The sequence below is a fragment of the Narcine bancroftii genome, chromosome 14 (assembly GCF_036971445.1).
Source record: "Narcine bancroftii isolate sNarBan1 chromosome 14, sNarBan1.hap1, whole genome shotgun sequence".
Taxonomy (NCBI): Eukaryota; Metazoa; Chordata; class Chondrichthyes; order Torpediniformes; family Narcinidae; genus Narcine; species Narcine bancroftii.
Window position 1 is genome coordinate 46,588,425 of NC_091482.1, and position 19,505 is coordinate 46,607,929.

General features: G+C 38.0%; 1 protein-coding gene across 7 annotated transcripts in view; it reads right to left on the minus strand.

Moving 5' to 3' along the window:
* sltm (SAFB-like, transcription modulator) overlaps positions 1 to 19,505 on the minus strand; it is a 57,366-nt gene that overhangs the window by 19,194 nt on the left and 18,667 nt on the right. For 4 of the 7 annotated variants that reach the window (XM_069910283.1, XM_069910287.1, XM_069910282.1 and 1 more), the window contains exons 5-13: positions 18,378 to 18,437; positions 15,177 to 15,204; positions 13,388 to 13,859; positions 12,690 to 12,736; positions 11,926 to 12,056; positions 11,678 to 11,827; positions 10,792 to 10,907; positions 8,486 to 8,661; positions 8,219 to 8,313 (exon numbers count right to left, since the gene is read on the minus strand). In XM_069910283.1, the coding sequence (XP_069766384.1) occupies positions 8,219 to 8,313; positions 8,486 to 8,661; positions 10,792 to 10,907; positions 11,678 to 11,827; positions 11,926 to 12,056; positions 12,690 to 12,736; positions 13,388 to 13,859; positions 15,177 to 15,204; positions 18,378 to 18,437 (1,275 nt within the window). The remainder of the gene's footprint in view (positions 1 to 8,218; positions 8,314 to 8,485; positions 8,662 to 10,791; positions 10,908 to 11,677; positions 11,828 to 11,925; positions 12,057 to 12,689; positions 12,737 to 13,387; positions 13,860 to 15,176; positions 15,205 to 18,377; positions 18,438 to 19,505) is intronic. The other 3 variants (XM_069910285.1, XM_069910286.1, XM_069910288.1) reach the window with 3 other exon arrangements.

Below are 19,505 nucleotides of genomic sequence, written 5' to 3' on the forward strand. Positions count from 1 at the left end.
ATTACTATTTCTCCAGCATCATTTTTCTATTGGTCCTGTCTACTTTGGCCAATCTTTTATGCCTTATACATTTTTTTTTTAGTTTTTAAACATTCTGATATTTCTTGCTAACCTCCTTTTCATAATTCATATTTTCCTTCCTAATATCCTTTATTTTGAATATTTTATCTTTGATTTTTTTTTCAAAAATATGTTCATCATCACATTAAACTTTTTCTTACAAACAACAAGTCCCTCCTTCTGTATATACAAATCCACACACCATCAAAGCGTACATATCTTTTAAATATATAGAAAAACATAATTGGGGAAGCCACATTTAAATATATATAATAGTTGCATTTTTAGTCCTTTTTCATTACTGTATTTGGGCCCCTATGTGGTCCAGGTATGGCTTCCAGATCTTTACAAAAGTGTCATATTTAGTCTTTAAAATATTTGTGATTTTTTTTCCAATCTGTAAAACAGCTATTTATATCCGCAGTCCATTGTGCTGTAAGTAGAGGGGAGTCATACTTCCAAGTGATCACAATACTTTATTTTTACTACCGCCAGTGCTGTTATTATAAATGAGATTTTATATTTATTCAATTTTATTTCCATAAAATTACCTAATAGATACACCTCTGGGTCGCCTGTGAAGGCCACAGGAAGAACTTGTTAACCTGCTTGATTTTTTGTGATGTCTTGCCAAATGGCCTCACTTTCACTCATAACCACACAGCACATAATAAGTTCCTGACTCAGTCCCACATCTGAAATTTCAGCTTTTGATCTGTGTAACTTTTGAGGAGTAAGATATAATTGGCGTAAAAAGTTATACTGAACCAGTCCATATCTTGCATTTATAATTGATGTCATGCTGTCCATACACCAATCTGCTCAGCTTCTTTCTGAAATCACCACACCCAAATCCAACTCCCAACTTTCTCTTGACCTCTGTAATCCTGGTTTTGAACTTTTGTTCTGGATACCATAGTACATTTTGTTATAAATTTGGGTGTATTCCCCATCCAGAGCATTTATTCCATTTCACTAATTTCAGGTGGGGTCAACATTGGTTCCCATCTCTCTCAAGAACGATCAAAGGTGGAGAAAACAGAAGGTCCTATTGGCCACTCCTTATTTGTGTTTTAATTGTTTGAAGGCCATAAGAGTTCCTTCCGTGTAGATTTCTTCAATATATCTTATACCTTAGACAATAGAATATTAAATTTGTGGTATGACATTGCTCATAGATAAAATCCTTTGCTTCCCCCTCCTCTACTGAGGACATTCCCATCCAAATCCAAGGGGGGGGGGGGGGGGCTTGTCTTTAGTGAAGAAGGCTTTAGTGAATAGTCAAATAGGTGCTGACTGTTCACCCCATCACCATGGCTTTGTGAAGGGAAAGTCGTGACTCACAAGCCTAATTACGTTTTTTGAGGAGGTAACAAAAGAAATTGATGTGGGTAGGCAGTAGATATGAATTTTAGCGATGCATTTGACCAGGTCTCCCATGACAGTCTCATTCAGAAATCCATGAGTCATGCCATGCATGGAAGCCTGGCTGTGTGGATTGAGTAATAATGGAAGTAAAGTATTCTGTCTGGAGGTCAGTGATGCAAGGATCGTTCTGGGACCCCTGCTCTTTGTCATTTTATAAATTTTATATGAAGAGGCTGAAGGATGAGACAGTAAGTTTGCAGATGATATGAAGATTGGAGGAATTGTGGATGGAGCTGAAGGATGTCAAATGTTACAAGAGGATATAGACAGGATGCAGAGTTGGGCAGAGAAATGGCAGATGGAATTAAATCTGGATAAGTATGAAGTGATGTATTTTGGAAGGACAAACCAGATGGTTGAGTACAGGGTTAATGGTCGGTTACTTAAGGGTGTGGATGAACAGAGTGACTTTGGGGTCCAAATTCATACATCCCTCAAGTTGCCACACATGTTGATAGAATAGTTAAGAAGGCCTCTGGGATGCTGGGTTTCATTCATCGGGGAACTGAACTCAAGAGTCAAGAGGTCATATTGCAACTATACATCTCCATCTCTCTACGTATATTATATCTCTCTCTCTCTCTCTCTCTCTGGTGAAGCCACACTTGAGTATTGTGTACAGTTTTGGTCAGCTCATTATAGAAGGGATGTGGAAGCTATGGAGAGGGTGCAGAGATTTACCAGGATGTTATCTGGATTGGAAACTAGTCTGATGAGGCAAGGTTAGCAGAGATGTAACTTTTCTCTTTACAGTGTATAAGGAGGAGACTTAATAGTGGTCTACAAGATTATGAGAGGCATAGATAGGGTATAGCAAACACCAGAGGACACATGTACAAAGTGAAGGGAAGGAAGTTTAGAGGAGACAAAGATGTTTTTTTAAAAATATACGCAGGAATGCCTTGCTAAGGATGGTGGTAGAGGCCGAAACATTAGGGGTGCAGGCACATGGTTGAAGAAAGAGGGTTATAGAGTAGGGAAGGTTCAGTACTGTCTGTTGTGTCCGATGTTCTATTTAACTTGCCCTGTCAGCCACAATCATCTCGTTTCTCCCCCCCATCTACAATTTCTCTCTTTTTGGTATGTGCCTAATTTGCACTTTCCTCATTTCTCGCAGAAACTTCTGCCACTGCTGATCCGATTCAGATTCAAACTTCAAAGTAAACTCAATCATATTGTGATCACAACCCTGCCAAGGGTGTTGACCTTAAGACCTCTAATCACCTCTGGTTCATTAAACAGCACCCAATGCAGAATAGCCAGTCCCTTAGTGGGATCGACAACAAGAAGCCACGCCGTAGACATTCCATAATCTCTCTCTCCTGAGGTCATGTTAACTATCATAATGCTGTCCTTCTGACATGCTTTAACTATTTTGTAATCCACATCCCAGTGGCTGTTTGGGGGTCTGTACATAACTGCTGCGAGTGACCCTTTACCTTTACTATTCCTTAACTCAACCCACTCTACCTCTTCTGATCTCATGTCCTTTCTTGCCAATGATTTAATCTTGATCTTTACCAGCAGAGCCGGGCTACCTCCGTGTATCCTTGAATGTTCTGCTCCCAATGGCATGACTCAATAATTGCCAGAGCATCATTCCCGCACATTCTACCAAATCACAACAACAATTAAGGCAAGAATTCAAGACATTCAGCTAATTTCATCAAGGACAATCTGGAAAATCAATTATCCACTTTTCAGGAGGTGTTGATCCAAAGCAATAATGTGACAGATAAGAAAGTTGAGAAAAATATAGAAACTCAGGCAAACAAGTTTAATAATAAATATCGGGAGTAAAGATAAGAGAGTTAAAGCAGACAAATTCAGAGCATAGATTGGAACACAGAACTAGGATATTAGTCAAAACTGAAACACCTTTGAGCACTGGCAGCTCAACCTTTCAGGGTACAGATGCTACAGGCATGTTTGAGGTGGAGGTGGGGGGGGGGGGGGTACATTGCATTTTGGAGATCATGGCAATACTTAAAGGATATTCTTGGGGGATTCTCCAATAAGGTTGTATGGATAAAACTTAGAAATTAGAGGATGATCACAGGATGAGATTTTATTATAGAACCTTATTATTATAGAGGGCATCAGCTAGCATTGTTGGTAGACTGCAAAGTTATCTGAGAATACAAGATCCAGATCAATCTGGAATGTGCGCCAAGGAAGGACATATGGAATTTAATTCTGACAGGCATCAGGTGTTAATTTTGGTTATGTTAAACCAGAACAGGACTTGCACAGAACATGTTAGGGTCCTGGAGTGTGTTGCAGTATAGAGACTGAGGGAATATAGTCATGTAGATCCTTGATAGAGAAAACATAAGTTGACAAGGTGAGGGTGGAACTTGAAAAGTTTGCCATAATCGGTCAGATCAAGTGGAGCCAAAAGCCTATTTCTGTGCTATAAACCCATGATAAATTCAAAAATGCCTTTCCAGAACATAATGCTTTGCTAAATACTAGCATATTTTCAGTTTTATTTTCCTCAAATCTATGGCTGGGAATGTATACAGTTGAAAATCTCTTTATCTTCTTCCAAGGCCAGAACAAACTGATTAATAAAGATCATTATTCCTCATCTTATCATCCTCTTCTTGCTGAACAGCATTGAGGACTTTGGAATTGGTCTGAAATTTGTAATGGTACTTGAAGTTGACTGTCTACAAACATCTTACATTGGAGTGTCATTTAATATCAACAAGCAAACACTGGAGTTCTAACAGTCACCAAGGCAGGAAATAGTACAAATGTTAAATGTTAGGTTAGACATAAACAAATGGCTGAATCAGGCAGGATGGAATGCAGAGCTCTTAAAGGGCCAGCCCACCAATGAGGTCAAGGCTGGAAACATGGCATGAAGGCCAGGATCTCAACCAGAATGAAGCAAAGACCTCCTCTACCATCCATACTAATGATGAATGACCAGTCATTACAAAATAAAACTGTTGACCTCAGGGCAAGGCTGCTTTATCAAATACAGGTGAGACAAATCTCAGTTATTGCTGCACTGAGACCTGGCTAACAGAGAACACAGCAGATGTGATCTGTTCACAGGGTTTCATTATTCACAAGCTGATGCAGAACTCAAGATTCTGGCAAAGAGAAAAATGTTGTGTGCTTCTTAGTGTGCTGGGACATGGGCATTGAGTCATATCCTCCTGCTCCACCACCTTTTATATAACCCACTACGGTGACATCATCAGCAAATGTGTGCATAGTGTTATTGTCGAACCGAGCCATGCAGTCATAGGTGTAAGGTGATTACAGCAGGGGGCTAACAACCCTGCCCTGTGATGCTCCAGTACTGATTGAGATTGTGGAGAAGTTCTTTCCAATCCTCATTGATTGGGATCTTGAGGTGAGGAAATACAGGATCCAGTTACACAATGGGGTATTGAAGCCCAGGCCTTGGAATTTGCTGATAAATTTTGAGGGGATGATGGTGCTGAATGCTGAACTGTAATTGATAAAGAGCATCCTGATGTCTTTGCTGTTCAGGTATTCCAGCGTTTGTATAGAGCCAATAATATGGCATCTGCCAGTTGCTGAGGTAGGCAAACTGGAACGGAACCATTTCGTTGCAGACAGGAGCTGATATGCTTCAACACCAGCCTCTCAAAATATCTCATCACTGTGGATGAATGTCATTAACACTCTTTTCTTGGGCACAGATATGATTGAGGCCTGTTTGAAACAGGTGGGTACCAAGCCCTGCTGGGGTGAGATGTTGAAGATGTCTGTGAATACATTGGCAAGTTGGTCAGCACAGGTTTTCAGAATTTGGCTGGGTACTTTGTTCGGACCAGAATCTTTCCTTGGATTTGTTTTTCTGAAGACAGCCTGCACATCAGCCTCAAGTACTGATAGTAGAAAATCATCAAGGGGATGTAGGGGTCCACAGTGGTTCTTCCTTGTGGTAATCTTGGGCTTAGAAGGCATTGAGTTTATCTGTCTCCTACTGCACCAGATTTGTTGCAGGTTATGTCATTTAGGCCCTTTGTTTCTATTTTCATCCAGAATCTTTACTTCTCTCAGGATATGGCTTTTCGTAATTGTAACTGTTCCTTGTGTAGAGTTATAGATCTCTGGACTTAAATGCCTGCGATTTGGCTCTCAGCACAGCCCTGGTTTTCATTGCTCATCTGAGGGCTTCTAATTAGAGAAAACCCTGAACAATTTGGTGGGGATACTCGTCAACAGCTGTTTTGATACAAGTCCGTAATGACCCTGGTGTAAAACCACCTCATGGTTGTCCTGATCTCTGAAGCCTCGTTTTTTAGGCTCTGTCTGTATGCAGACAATAGGAGCACTGCTCCGACTTGCCAAAATGTAGCCTTGGGAAAGAACTGTAGGTTTTCCTTATCTTGGTGTAGCAGTGATCAAGTATTGTTGGACCTCTGGTACAGCAGATAATGTGCAGACGATAAATGGGCAGGGTTGTCCTGAGAAAGGACTGTGCTTGACATCACTGTCTTGTGATTTATAGTGCGTCGGAATGGGCTGGACTCTGGTTTACTGACCACATTCCAAAACTCTGCAAGTGCCTGTTGGTAATCGGCATTGGTGGGGGGGGGGGGGGGGGGGATGGTAAGTGAATACAAATTCCAGAGGGAATCACTAGCAAGAACTCTCACGTAGATAGAAAAGTGTGCATTTAATCGATAATTTGGTCTAAGGCAGTGGGTTATATAAAAAGGGGCAATGAATGAATCAACATACAAGAGGGAGATTGCAAACTTGGTTCAATATACTAACATGTTATACGAACAACAGCCTCGCACTCAATGTCACCAAACCAAGATGCTAAATGTGGACTTTAGGAGGGAAAACCAGTATGACCCAGTGATCATTGGGATTCAGAGGTTGAGACAATGAGCAAATTTGATTTCCTGGGAGTCACTATTTCAGAGGACCTTTCCTGGATCCAACACACAAATGTCATTGTGAAGAAAGCAAGTCAGCAACTCTACTTTCTCAGGAGTTTGAGGTTTGGTATGACAGTGAAAACCTTGGCAAACTTCTACAGATGTGTAGTGGAAAGTGTGCAGACTGGCTACATCACAGCCTAGTATGGGGGCTCCAATACCTCTACAGCCAGAATATCACAGACAAAACTCTCCCCACAATCGAGAGCACAGGGAAAGCTGCCAACAGAGAGCAGCAATTATTAAGCATGCACACCTCCAAGGTCATGCTTTCTTCTCACTGCTGCCATCAGGAAAGAGGTGTAGGTACCACAAGACCAGTATCACCAGGTTCAGGAACAGTTGCTACTAGCTTACCATCAGCCTCCTAAACAACAAACTCAGAGACTCATTTAAGGACTTTTATTCTGTACATCATTTACTATTGAATATTACAGATAAATTTAAATTTAATCTTTTTAAAATTTAGACCTACAGCATGGTAACAGGCCATTTTGGCCCACTAGACTGTGCCACCCAATTAACCTACACCCTGGTACGTTTCAAACAATGGAAATAATCCTGAGCCCCCGGGGAAAACCCATGCAGACATGAGGAGAATGTACAAACTCCTTACAAACAGCGCGGGATTCCAATCCTAGTCTGATAGCTAATGCTGTAAAGGTGTTGCGCTAATCGCTACGCCAATCATGCTGCCACATAAGTAGATAAGGGGAAATTCAGTCTGGCCCACAAGAAAATAGAATCTCAAGTCTTTTATGTGATGTATGTATTCTGACAATAAATCTGAACTTTGAATCAGTTAAAAGTAAAAAGTTCAATATTCACAACCTGCCTGTAACATGAAATACAACTCACTCATAATTATAAAATTTTCCAAATTAAATATAAGATTTATGTGAATGATATTAAGTTAAAATATCCTGGTGCATGCACATTACTAGATATTTTTCAAAGGATGAGAAAAATTACTAAGCAAGACACCAAAAAAAATTTGCAACACATGCAAGGCAATTATAGCAAGAATAGTACTAAAACATCTATAGTTGTCAATTTCCTAAATTTCTGGAAATTACACTGTAAACTACTGTAGAACAGTACATCTAATGAAGGAGCAGGGAATCCATAACAGCAGTTACTGGATTTGTATATTAACTGCCCTTGTATACTCCCCAGACATTAAATTGAAGAGGTTCAGAAATAGAAAAACTGCAGATGCTGGAATCTTGAGCAAAGAGAAGCTGGTGGGACTCCACAGGTCAGGCAGTTAAGTATCCATTTCTCTTTATGGATACTGCCTGACCTGCTGAGTCCCACCAGCTTCTCATTCTTTGCACAAGAGACTCCACATCATTACTACAGAAAAATTCTGCCTAATGTGTTGAAAACTATAATTTTATAGCTGGCTTTTATAACCTGCCATAAGAAAATTCAAGTAAAATGGACTGATACAGAAAGAGAATTATCAAACATTTGGAGCATACAAATACTGTTAAAAATATACAATTAAAGGGTGGCATGGTTAGCTGAGCAATTAGTGCAACACTGTTCAATACCATCAACCCAGATTCAAAAACCACAATGTACGTTCTCCCCGTGCCTACGCGGGTTTCCTCCCACCCTTCAAAAAAAGTATGGGGGGAGTTGTAGGTCAATTAGGTGCAAGTGGACAGCATCAGTTTGTGGGCCAAAAGGGTCCATTACTGTACTGCATCCCTAAATCTAAATAATAAAATTTTAGAATACTGATTAATTTGTCCCCCATGCAATGCTTTACCCCTATAAATGTTTACCTGCTCATTCTTGATTTTCTTTGCAGTTTTTAAACTCACAACGGGTTCACCTTTAGCCATGTCAATTACCACCATACGATGAGGACTCTTCACACCTAAAATATAGTTTTCATAGAAAGTCAGGTGACACCAATTAATTAACCAGCAACTTTAAAACTATCAACTCCTTTTGAAATTCATGATGTACTCAGGCAAAAAGCTGTTTCATCTCTGGTCGCACTAAAAATACAATTTGAAGTAATTCACACCACATATAAAGATACATACTCTTTCGCCTCTTCTCATCCATTTTTTTGGAATGGCCATGGCTAATACTCATGGTGCTTTCCTTCTCATCCTTTTTACTTTCTGGTTTCTTTGTGGAGCTTGACCCATCCTTGTTTTCCTTTCTTTCCCCAGGTTTGTCTGTTTTCTTATCGTCTTTTTTAGAAGAAATCTGGGTCCTTAACATTTAGGTTAAAACAAGTTAAATCCTAAACATTAATAGACTCACTCATAATTTAAAAATTTTCTAAAATTATGTTACAATAAAAAAATAAGTTGAACAGAATGAGACCATTAAATAATAGGATAATAAGTAATAGGATTAGATTAAAAATTTCCCGTGATACTGCTGTGGTCAGTGGCAGTGAAGTTAAAAAAGACAATAGACACAAAGATTGGAGGGGTCCTGGACAGTGATGAAGGCTTTCAAAGATTGCAGAGGAATCTGGACCAGCCTGATAAACTGGCTGCGAAAGAACAGATGGAATTTAAATGTGAACAATCAAGGTAGGTCATACACTGTAAACTGTAGAGAAATGACGAGTGCGGTAGAACAAAGGAATCTGGGAATACAGATACACAATTTCCTGAAAGTGGCGTCACAGGTGGATAGGAATATAAAAAGAGCTTTTGGCATAATGGCCCATAAATCAAAGTACTGGAATTGGGATGCCATAGTGAAATTGTACAAGAAATTTGTGAGGCCAAATATGGAGTATCGTGTGCAGTTTTTGTCACCTAACTGCAGGAAAGATATCAATAAGATTGAAAGAGTGGAGAGGAAATTTACGAGGATGTTTCCAGGACTTGAAGAACTGATCAGAATTAAACAGGTCAGAATTTTATTCCTTGGAGAAAGAGGGGGAGATTTGAAAGAGGAATACAAAATTATGTGATTTTTCCACTTAGGTTAGGTAAGATTACGCATGTTAAGGGTAATATTTAAAGAGAACATTCAGGGTAGCTTCATACAGAGTGTTGGGAGTTTGGAAGAAGCAGCCGGCTGAATTGACTAATGCAGGCTCAATTTTGACATTCAAAGAAAATTTGGACAGGTACATGGACAGGAGGGGTATGGAAGAATATAGTCCAGACACTGGTCAGTGGACTATGCAGAAAATTAGCTAGGCACAGCGTAGAAGGACTGAAAGGCTGTTTCTGTGCTGTCGTGTACCATGGTTTAATTTTTAATAACCAATTTAATTTTTTTTTTAATTTAGACATACAGCACGGTAACAGGCTCTTTCAGCCCACAAACCCTTTCCATCCAATTACACCCAAATGACTGCTAAGTTTTGAAGGGTGGGAAGAAACCTGAGCCCTCAGGAAAACCCACGCAGAACAGGAAAAATGTACAAACTCCTTAAAGATAGGGCAGGATTTGAATACTTGGCCCAATTGCTGGTGTGGCAACAGCATTGTGCCAACTGCTAAGCTAATTGTGCCGCCCTACAAATAACTCTGCAGTGACCGACCATGATCCATGAACTATAATCTGAAAATGGGCATACCCAAATTTAATTCCGAAAACAAAGGAAGTAGAAGGCTTCAAGCTATAACTGTAACTCTTTGAAGACATTTAATCTGGTTTCCCTCTGAATACAAACTCTACCAACAGCATTTAATTCTGGCTCAAACTTTGTGGGCAAGGAGCGTGCAAGATATGCAAATTATACCACCACTTTCTGCCCAAATGGCCAGATCAAAATCTGAAAATGCCACTGGGTTCCTGAGAAATTGAATGCCCTACAAAAATCGAGCAAACCACAAACTAAATTATCCTCATCACATCTACTTTACAGTTGATGTTTCGGATTCTTACTCCTCTTACAAATCTTAACTCTTCTTAAAAATCAAAGATAAAACAAAATTGTCCAGGACAGATTAGTGGAGCTTCTAATCCAATTAAATTTTAAAAGCAATTAAGCTGTGCTACTTGTCAATGATGTGCAGATAAACAGGATTGTCTAAATAAGTACAAGACTAATTGATCTCAGCTGGCATATATCGCCACATAATTGGATGATATGAAATTGATTGAGGTGAATGAAAAAAAGTCGATTATTATTGCTCACCAGCAATTCCAATCGAAATGTTTGCTTTGAGTCAAGCTTGACTCTGATATTTCAGTGGCAAATTCACTGATTGGGCTCAGATATGAAAAATAACACCCATGTACAATTTAGAAAGTGAATTAATATCAAAGCTGACAATACTTTGAAGAGTGGAGAGAATTTGTGGGAATCAAAGGGATTACATGAGGAAACTGCTAAGAAAAAAGTGAGATTATGCTAAAAGATGTTACTTACTTGCTACTGGCCTTTCCACTAGTTGAACTCTTTTTATCACTACTACTTCTGCTTGAACTCGTCTTCCCAGTCCCATCTTTTGTTGTGGATTCTTTTTTAAAGGGATCATTTTTAACCTGAATAGACAAATGAAAAATGGAATTAGTTTAGGAAAAGATTAAAATGCAATCACTTCAGTCAAGAAGGAAAAGCTACTATAATTTTAGGACGAGATAAAATTCTCAGTTGCACCACGGAACTTCAGAGTCATGCATGCTGTCCTAAAGATCTTTGCTTTTCTCAGTGACAAAAGGCATCTTAAAACAAAGTCACGAAGAGATCAGTCTTGAATGATTTTGACTAACAACATCGAGCTTTTTCCACCCCCACCCCCCAAAAACACAGATGTTTGTAATTTGTAATTAATTCTGATATTCAAACATTTATATTGTTTGAAAGCCACCCAGCCTGGGATGCTGCAAAACCCTGCCAGAGAAGTCTTTATTTGGGATATCAACTCATAGTACGAGCTTGTTTAAAAGATGAGAGCAACTCACTGCTTTTAGGAAATTCTTCGTCCCTTGTTTTGAAATTTTTTAAATTACTCCAGTACAATCAAAAGAAATCCACCCTTCTACATACAAATCATTTGAATTACTACTCCTCTGGTTTTAGTTTAGTGCATTAATTACACTAACACTCCTCACCACATGGTTTTTGTAAAATGTTTGTTATTATTCCCCATTGACCCATCAGCTATACTATTTACGACTGTACACGATCATCACATTTTTCAAGTACCGATTATTCTTTTTGTGAAAGATCACCATGAGAGGATTCAGAATCAAGAAAATCGGTGACACTTTATTAGTTAATGCATTGGCAAAAAAACATCGTTAATAATTACTTTTTCAACAGAAATCTGCTGTCCGTCTAGCTCTGTGCGATGAAGGTGAGATATACAACGAATCACTTCTGCACTTGAAGACATGGTTACAAATCCATAACATCGAGCACCAGGACTTCTTGCATTGGTTACTACTTTGGCACTCATAACCTATTACAAAATGTAAATACACATCTTGATTCATATTTACACGATTTTAAAATAAATTATTTTAATCTTAATAGCAAAATAGTAAGACTAGTACATACCTTGCCATATTTACTAAAAAGATTTTTTAGATCAGCTGCTTTTGTATTTGAAGACAAGCCACTAATCCATAGGTTCTTGGAAGAGCTGCTCATACTGCCACTACTGATTGCAGAGCTGCTATTACCACCTCCTAAGATATGGATCACAAATAAAATTATCATAATGTTAAGATGTTGGAATACTCCAAGTATACGGCTTTTAAAATATTTATAAAACTGCAGATCACATTCATCTATCAACTACGTGCTCACTGATCCACAAGGGCGTCACGGTTAGCGCAATGCTATTACAGTGCCGGCAACCGGAGTTCAAATCTGGCGCTGTCAAGAGTTTATTTGTGTTTGCGTAGGCTTCCTCCAGCTGCTCTGGTTTCCTCCCACCATTCAAAACGTTTTGGGGGTTGTAGGTCAATTGGGTGTAATTGGGCAGCATGGGGTTGTGGGCCAAAAGGACCCGTTACCATGTTGCATGTCTAAATTAAATAATAGCTCAAATGCAAGCCATATCATTATTAGACTTCTCACCCTCACTTTCAAATCCCACCACAGCCTTGCACCTTTCAAGCACTAATCTGAAGCAGCTTCAAACGCTCACATCCGTTCTTCCATTTCTGATGTTCATTCTTTTAGACAAGAATAATGTCCATTTGTTTCAAGAGTCTAGATCAGCTCAAATTATAGTCTCTCACTTAGCATTCAAACATTAAGGTAACATCAATGTGAAAATTTTGGAAATAAGTACTGCTGGGTTACTCTGGTCTTACCTTTTTCATCTTTAGATGCAGTCTTATCTTTCGAATCCTTACTTGAACTATGAACACAAAATAATGTTAGAATAAAGGAAAGAGTAATTCAAACTTTTTTTTTTAAAAAGTGGAAGTACCTTTTCCCCCAAAGTAGTTCTGGAAGTATTCAATCACAAAAGAACACAAATATTCCCTTAGAAAGAATCAAAACTAAAAGATTACAGTCAAATTTAAATTATGAAGAATATTTGGCCATAAATTTACCAAAAACCAACAAGGCCTACATTTGAACTGAATGTTTCCAAAATTGACTCTTGCATCGATTTTCCAAAGCTGAATGTGCCAATTCTAGTCAGTGAGCAAATCATAATCTTCTCCAGTAATCAGGAGTGGTGATTTGATTCCATATGCAAGAATTCTCCTCACTTGATAGTAAAATTTTCACACAAATGTGCTGATTGTTCAGGATCAATTCAAGACTTTAAAAAAAAAATCATGTAAATTTGCAACAAAAAATTGACAAAAACACCTAACTGAGTGGAGAATAAAAATAAGAGTAACTAAAAGTTAAAGTCAGACTTCCTCTACAAAAATCACGCAGAGCCTTTTAAAATGAACTGCAATATACTGTTCGGTTAAAAACCATGATTGCTCACAACTGCAGACTGATCTTACTGTTGGTACTCAGTATCATAAATTGACATAGAAAAACAAACCTCTTTGCTTGATTGGATGCCCCAGAAGATGAGGGGCCTTTCTTTGAAGAATCTTTCTCTTTCTCTCCAGCTTCAGCCTTTCTGGACCCTTCTCTGGTCTCTTTCTTCGCTGACTCTGCTTTAGTTCCCTCCTCCTTTCTTCCCTCCTTATAGAGTTTTTCTTTCTTTCCATCATTTTTGACTTCTCCCTTCTTGTCGTCCTGGGACTGGGACTCCTTTTCAGCAATGGTTTTATTCTCACATTCTGGAATTTTCAGTGTTTTACCTGTTTCCAAGAGATCATCACCATCGAAGTCCAATGTAATGGCATCTTCTGCTTGGATAGTGACTGATATATTGTCATCATCCATTTCTTTCAGAGATGCATTAGGTTCAGTTTCATCTTGAATTGTTTGCTGAGCCTCTGCAAGGCCTTGCTCTGAAGACAGAAATTTAGACACTTCACGAGAACCGTCATCTATATCATCTACATCTGAGGGATTTAACAGGAATAAACATGGCAAAATACAGGTTTAAAATGTCAAAACGTTTACCTAGTAGGTGACCTTATCATTGATATCAAAAAATACATTTACCTAAAATGAGAAGGTTAGAAAACTACAAGGTGCATGTAAATCTGAATTCTTCAGTGACAAAGTTGATAAGTGCTATACCTTTAATACAATTTTTTTCCATGGCAATATAAACATCCTTAGGAGCTATTCTTTGGTGCACGAATCCCAATTGCAATCCTTTCTTAGATGCGATCTGTCTTTTTTCCAACCAGGTTTGTTTCCGTTTGCATTCAGTACTTCAAAAAGGGTAAATGTTCACCAACATCTTCGACTTGATCATATTTCAAGCAAAATTAATGTGATGTCCATGCAAGCTATGCTGTCCACTGTGTTCTTCCAGATTCTGAAGGGCATCAACCATCTTCAAAATAATTCCACACTATTACCAGATCTCACAGAATTCATCTGTCCATCTTCTTATCACCCAATATGGACGCCAAAATGATCAGGATGAAAATCTTCAGCAAGATCAACGTCATTTTTCATTTCCCATCTAATGACACAGCAGTCGGTGACAGTCTTCAACAGTTTTTTTTCCCCCAAAAGTTACATCTGTATTCTGTTGAGTCCTCCACAGTTCCAAAGCAGATCAAAGTTCATAGGTTTTTCCTCTATTTTGATTTATTGTACCAACTTGGTTTACAAAAATCAGAATTTCTACTTTCCAGATTCTAGCCTACCAATTCTAGTAGTGCAAGTAAAAGAAATGCATATCACAATCAATTGAAAGAACCATGCATTTGCTTAAGCATGAAAACAAACAAAATTTCAGACAACTGCAGGACAATTTGAAGAAATAAAAGTTAAATTCCTTGAGAAAACAATTTGCTCAAACATCAAGGGGAAAACCTCAACCTAGCTTTATCCCATCTGTTTAATATGAATGCGACTATCAGCTAAATTATGATGAGAAAAGAATGCACTAAGTTTTACTGGAGTTAAATTAAGCAGATTAAAAATTAATGAAAAAAGGAAATAATTGTCTCAGTTTGTGTTGTGCATATTCATACATGCACTACAATAACTGGCAAGTCTAGCTTTGCACCTTTTTACAAGTCACAATTGGATTTTTTTTTAAATTGAAAATTTCCAGAAAATAAATTAATTCCTTTTTATGCAACTTCTAGTGCCTTGTAATGGCTTTCCAACCTTCATCTACTCATGATACAGACAAATCAAGACAAATTAAAAAAAAATATACAAACTTTGCAAAGGGTGTGGTGACCACAACATACCTTTTTCATTCTCATCCTCTTCGGCTTCCTGAAATACCAGTTTAAGACATTTTTTTAAAAAAAAACATGAAATTGCCTTTTCATACTTGTGAAAATAATATTATGAAATAAAGTGAACAAATCCAAAGTTTGTCCCACTGGGACAAAGAACATCTTGCAAATCGTCTGATAACACCGAAAGAATAACACTGGACAACAATTTACAGGCAGTCCCTGGGTTGAAAACCAAAAACCAACCTGCAGTTTCAAACTGACAAGTCAGCAGGAAGGAGAATTATGTCTACTTCCGGTTCGAGCAGAGCTTGCTTTTCATTGGCTCAATGCCCAATCGATTGTCAGGTGGCTAGTGACACCTATCCACAGTGAAAGTACGCCCCACATGGTCTGGGCAAAGGAGCAGGTGGGTGAGCAGACAAGTAGCGGCTGGGGGAAGGGGGGGAAGCTGCAGCAACAGGTGCCACTGACGCCCTCACAAAAATTGTCGCTGCTCAGCCTTAAAACGTGATTGCACCACCGAGGGAAGGGAGAAGCAGCATGCACCATTGCGACGCCCCAGAAAATGACTGCCGCTCGGCCTTAAAGTGCTATTAAAAATACTATTATTACATACTTCATTATCATGTTTAAGATGTTTTAGTGTATGGGAAGTGTTTTATATGCATGTAAAAGTAAAATGATATACTATATACAAAGATAAACAATTTGACTGACATTAAATAAGAACCATATGTACTGGTTCCGACTTAAATACAAATTCAGGTTAAAGGCAGAGCTAGGTAACACAATTTGTATTTAACCCAGGGACTGCCTGTATATTCAAAAGATTTGCTTCCTGAAAAGAAATTGGGAATTATGATAGACAACTTCAAGCTAAAAAATTTCAGATTCGCTTTATCACATCAGAAGTTGGAGAAACATTAACTTTTATTAAATTTAGCATGTTTAATTGCATAATGTTGACACATTGAGTTAGTTCAACTGACCAAAAAATGTTTTGCCGCTGATTTTTGTATGTACTCAGCATCTGATGCCTCTCGTGTCAATGTCCAACAATACCGCTCTGATACCGCTTTTCCATGATTGAAATGTCTGGTGAAACCTTTCACTGTGTTTGTCATTGACTGCACCAAGATCAGTAGGGAAGACGCCCAAGTACAAACGCAAAAAATGAGCTTTCAATGATGTTGCATTTCATGCTTGAAGTTGACTTAAGTTTAGGACAGGAAATCACAAAAATAGGTTTTATCTAAAAACTGTGCAAGGAAAAGTCATTTTCGTGATCAGCAATAAATTTAAAAAAAATAATACACCCAGAAGTATTCAGGAAGCAAAGTTTTTGTTGTCCAGTCTAATTATACAATGCTATGAGAATATGCTCAGCACTTGTGAAATCATAAATCAAGCAAAAAAGCATTAGTACTCAAAAATCAGAGTTCTATTCAAAACCATTTCTTTATCCCATTAACAAACTTTTACGAACTTGCAAGGAGCCAACATTGAACTCCATTTCCAATTAATGTTTTCAAAATATGTAATGTCCCAAACAGCTTTCTTTCAATTCAAAACAAATGGCAACAAAATGTTCAATGCCAGTAACTGAAAATATGTTCAAAGATTAGATACTAAAAGCAATTAACATTTCAACTTTTGTTAAAAATACTGGGCTATTTCAAAGCTTGTTTCCTCTAACAAATCTAAATCATGCAAAAATTACAATTTGCACAATTCTCATGGCCATGACATATTTTAAACAAATTCTTCTTCTTCATGATTAACAATATCATGTCCCTTCTTGTAGATCAGCAAGTGAATCCCTCATCTCAATAAAGGGTCACAACTGGAAATGTTTTCTGACCACGTCTATTCATGGATGGTCTCTGACTTGCTGAGTTCCTCCTGCTACTCATTTTTTTGCAATAGCCAATGAGGAAGACACGAGTTAGTTAATACTGTACTGTGAAGGCAATAGACACAAAGGTATCTCTCAAGGATCATTCTTGATCATTAATGAATTCTGCTGGAATTCAAGGTGATTACTCAAGCTGAACCTATACACACACAAGGGTCTTGCTCAATTTATATCGTCTTCAACGTTTGTATCATATCCAATTAGATTTATTTATATTTGCATCCATTGTCTAACACTGTTCTTATCTCATTGCCTTTTAAAGGGATAACCATGTTATTGTATCCCAAACTGTCACTTCTCCAGAAATATTTTAAATGACTTCCCAAGCTCTATTCCAAAAATCTTTTGTACAAAATAATGCTTAATTGCCCACTTCTAGTCCTGGAATATCTAGAGAAAATCAATGGATATTTATTAATTTATTTTCTATCCTACTACTTGCTTCTTTAGCAATATTTCTCAAACTATAACCTTCATACACAACAGATACATGGGAACATTAAAATTTCTTATTTAAGTCCACACACCATCCTATCCTGGAAAAATACTCTCCAAATGTATCATCAAAGCTCACATATTAGTCACTGGGCTATAGAAAAAATGCTGTGCAGCTGGAGAAGATGTAGAAAAGATGTTGCCTGGACTCTGAGGGGCTCAGGTTTAGAGAGATTGAACAGGCTTCGTTGGAGCATAGGAGGATGAGGGTAATCTCATAGAAGTGTACAAAATCATAAAAAGAATAGGTCAGGTTTTTGCCCAGTGTAGAGGGATCAAAAAACAGAGATCATAGGTTTAAGGTGAGGGGGAGAGATTTAAAAAGGAACCAGAGGGGTGACTTTATTTTTAAACACAAGAGAGTGGTGGATATATGGACCAAGCTGTCAAGAGACATAGCTGAGATAGACAATATTGCCACATTTAAGAAACATTTTGACAGATACATGGATAGGTTTAGAGAGATGAGGACCAAATGCTGACAAGTGATTGGGGTATTTTGGTTTGTGCAACAGGGTGGGTCAATGGAACTTCCACACCCTATGACTATAAGGAGGATTAAAGATACATATTGCTGGTAAATTCTGATCTTGCCAGTGATGCTCATGCTTTGGAATAAAAAGGTCTAAGCCCATACCCAATCAACACCATCCACTGCCATTTATCTACTGTCCATCTCCCCAAACCATTTGGGTAAAATGTAAAAGTGACTAATAGTTCAGTGCCAACAAGTCAAAACTTTGGAGAACAAAATTTTGTTGTACCGAACAGGAAACCCCTCAAATAGAAGTGCTAACCTCTTCAGGCAAAAGGACATCCACTTCTTCAAGAACAAGTTCTTCATTTTCTTCCTCTGCCTGAGTAAACAATATGAACTACTTTTGAATCATATCCAAAACTGTTCAAAACATATACATTGTCAAAATGTATCTTGATTAAAAACTGACCAAGTCCACTCTTAAATTTAATCAGTAACAGAATATTACTGTGGTACTAAAGCCTGTTACAATCAAACAGCAACTCATGAAATTCCAACACACCATTTCAAGTACTTCACATCAATATTGATTGAGGATTCCCTTTTACCTGCAGTTATTCAATTCTACATGTATATGTAATATTGTGAACAAGGTATTTTATACAAAAATCAGTGCCAACAGCCTTTCCTAACACAAGCAGCTGGCAAAGTTTTAAAAATCTCTGCCTCAAAACTGATTGAAAAGTAGAATAAAATCATATATAGACAGGTTATTTAGAACACTTATTTAGAATACTGTTGAAAATGAAGGCTGTGAATACCAAGTTCCAATTAATCGGAAGACCTCCAAAAGGGTTGGGATCACCTGGTATACTTTGAAAGGACTTCAATTTTTAAAGCATTGAATTTTGGAATAGAGGAATACATGATTGATAAATTCACCATCCAGTCTGATTCAACATACTATAAGATGACTGATACTGTTCTTAAATCGGTGAGGTTCAACCCTCATTCCCTCATACCCACCCTGAGGATTTGCAAAGATCACTCTCCACTCCATTAGGATTTGAATTGCATATGGCTAACAATGAGCGCTGATCATTCAGACAAATCAAAGCTTAGTAGATGAGCAATCAATCATGTCAGAGTGAAAATTCATAGATAGAATATTCTTAAATCATGGGCCAACTGCAAACAAGCAGCTTCACCCAAAATCTCGTCCTTAATTTGCACTGTAGCAGCAACGAATCACTCCAGGGCACAATGCCAAAAGACCATCTACAAGGACTATAATAGTGCAGTCCTTGAATATTAAGATCTGGGGTTTAAGAATGAACCTATTTGGCATAGTACACAAGGCCCATTGCTGGGAGCAACTGCTCCACGTGCAGACAAAATGCTTGATCCTATGACTTCTTGTATTCTTGGGGCAAGATGGAAAATGCTA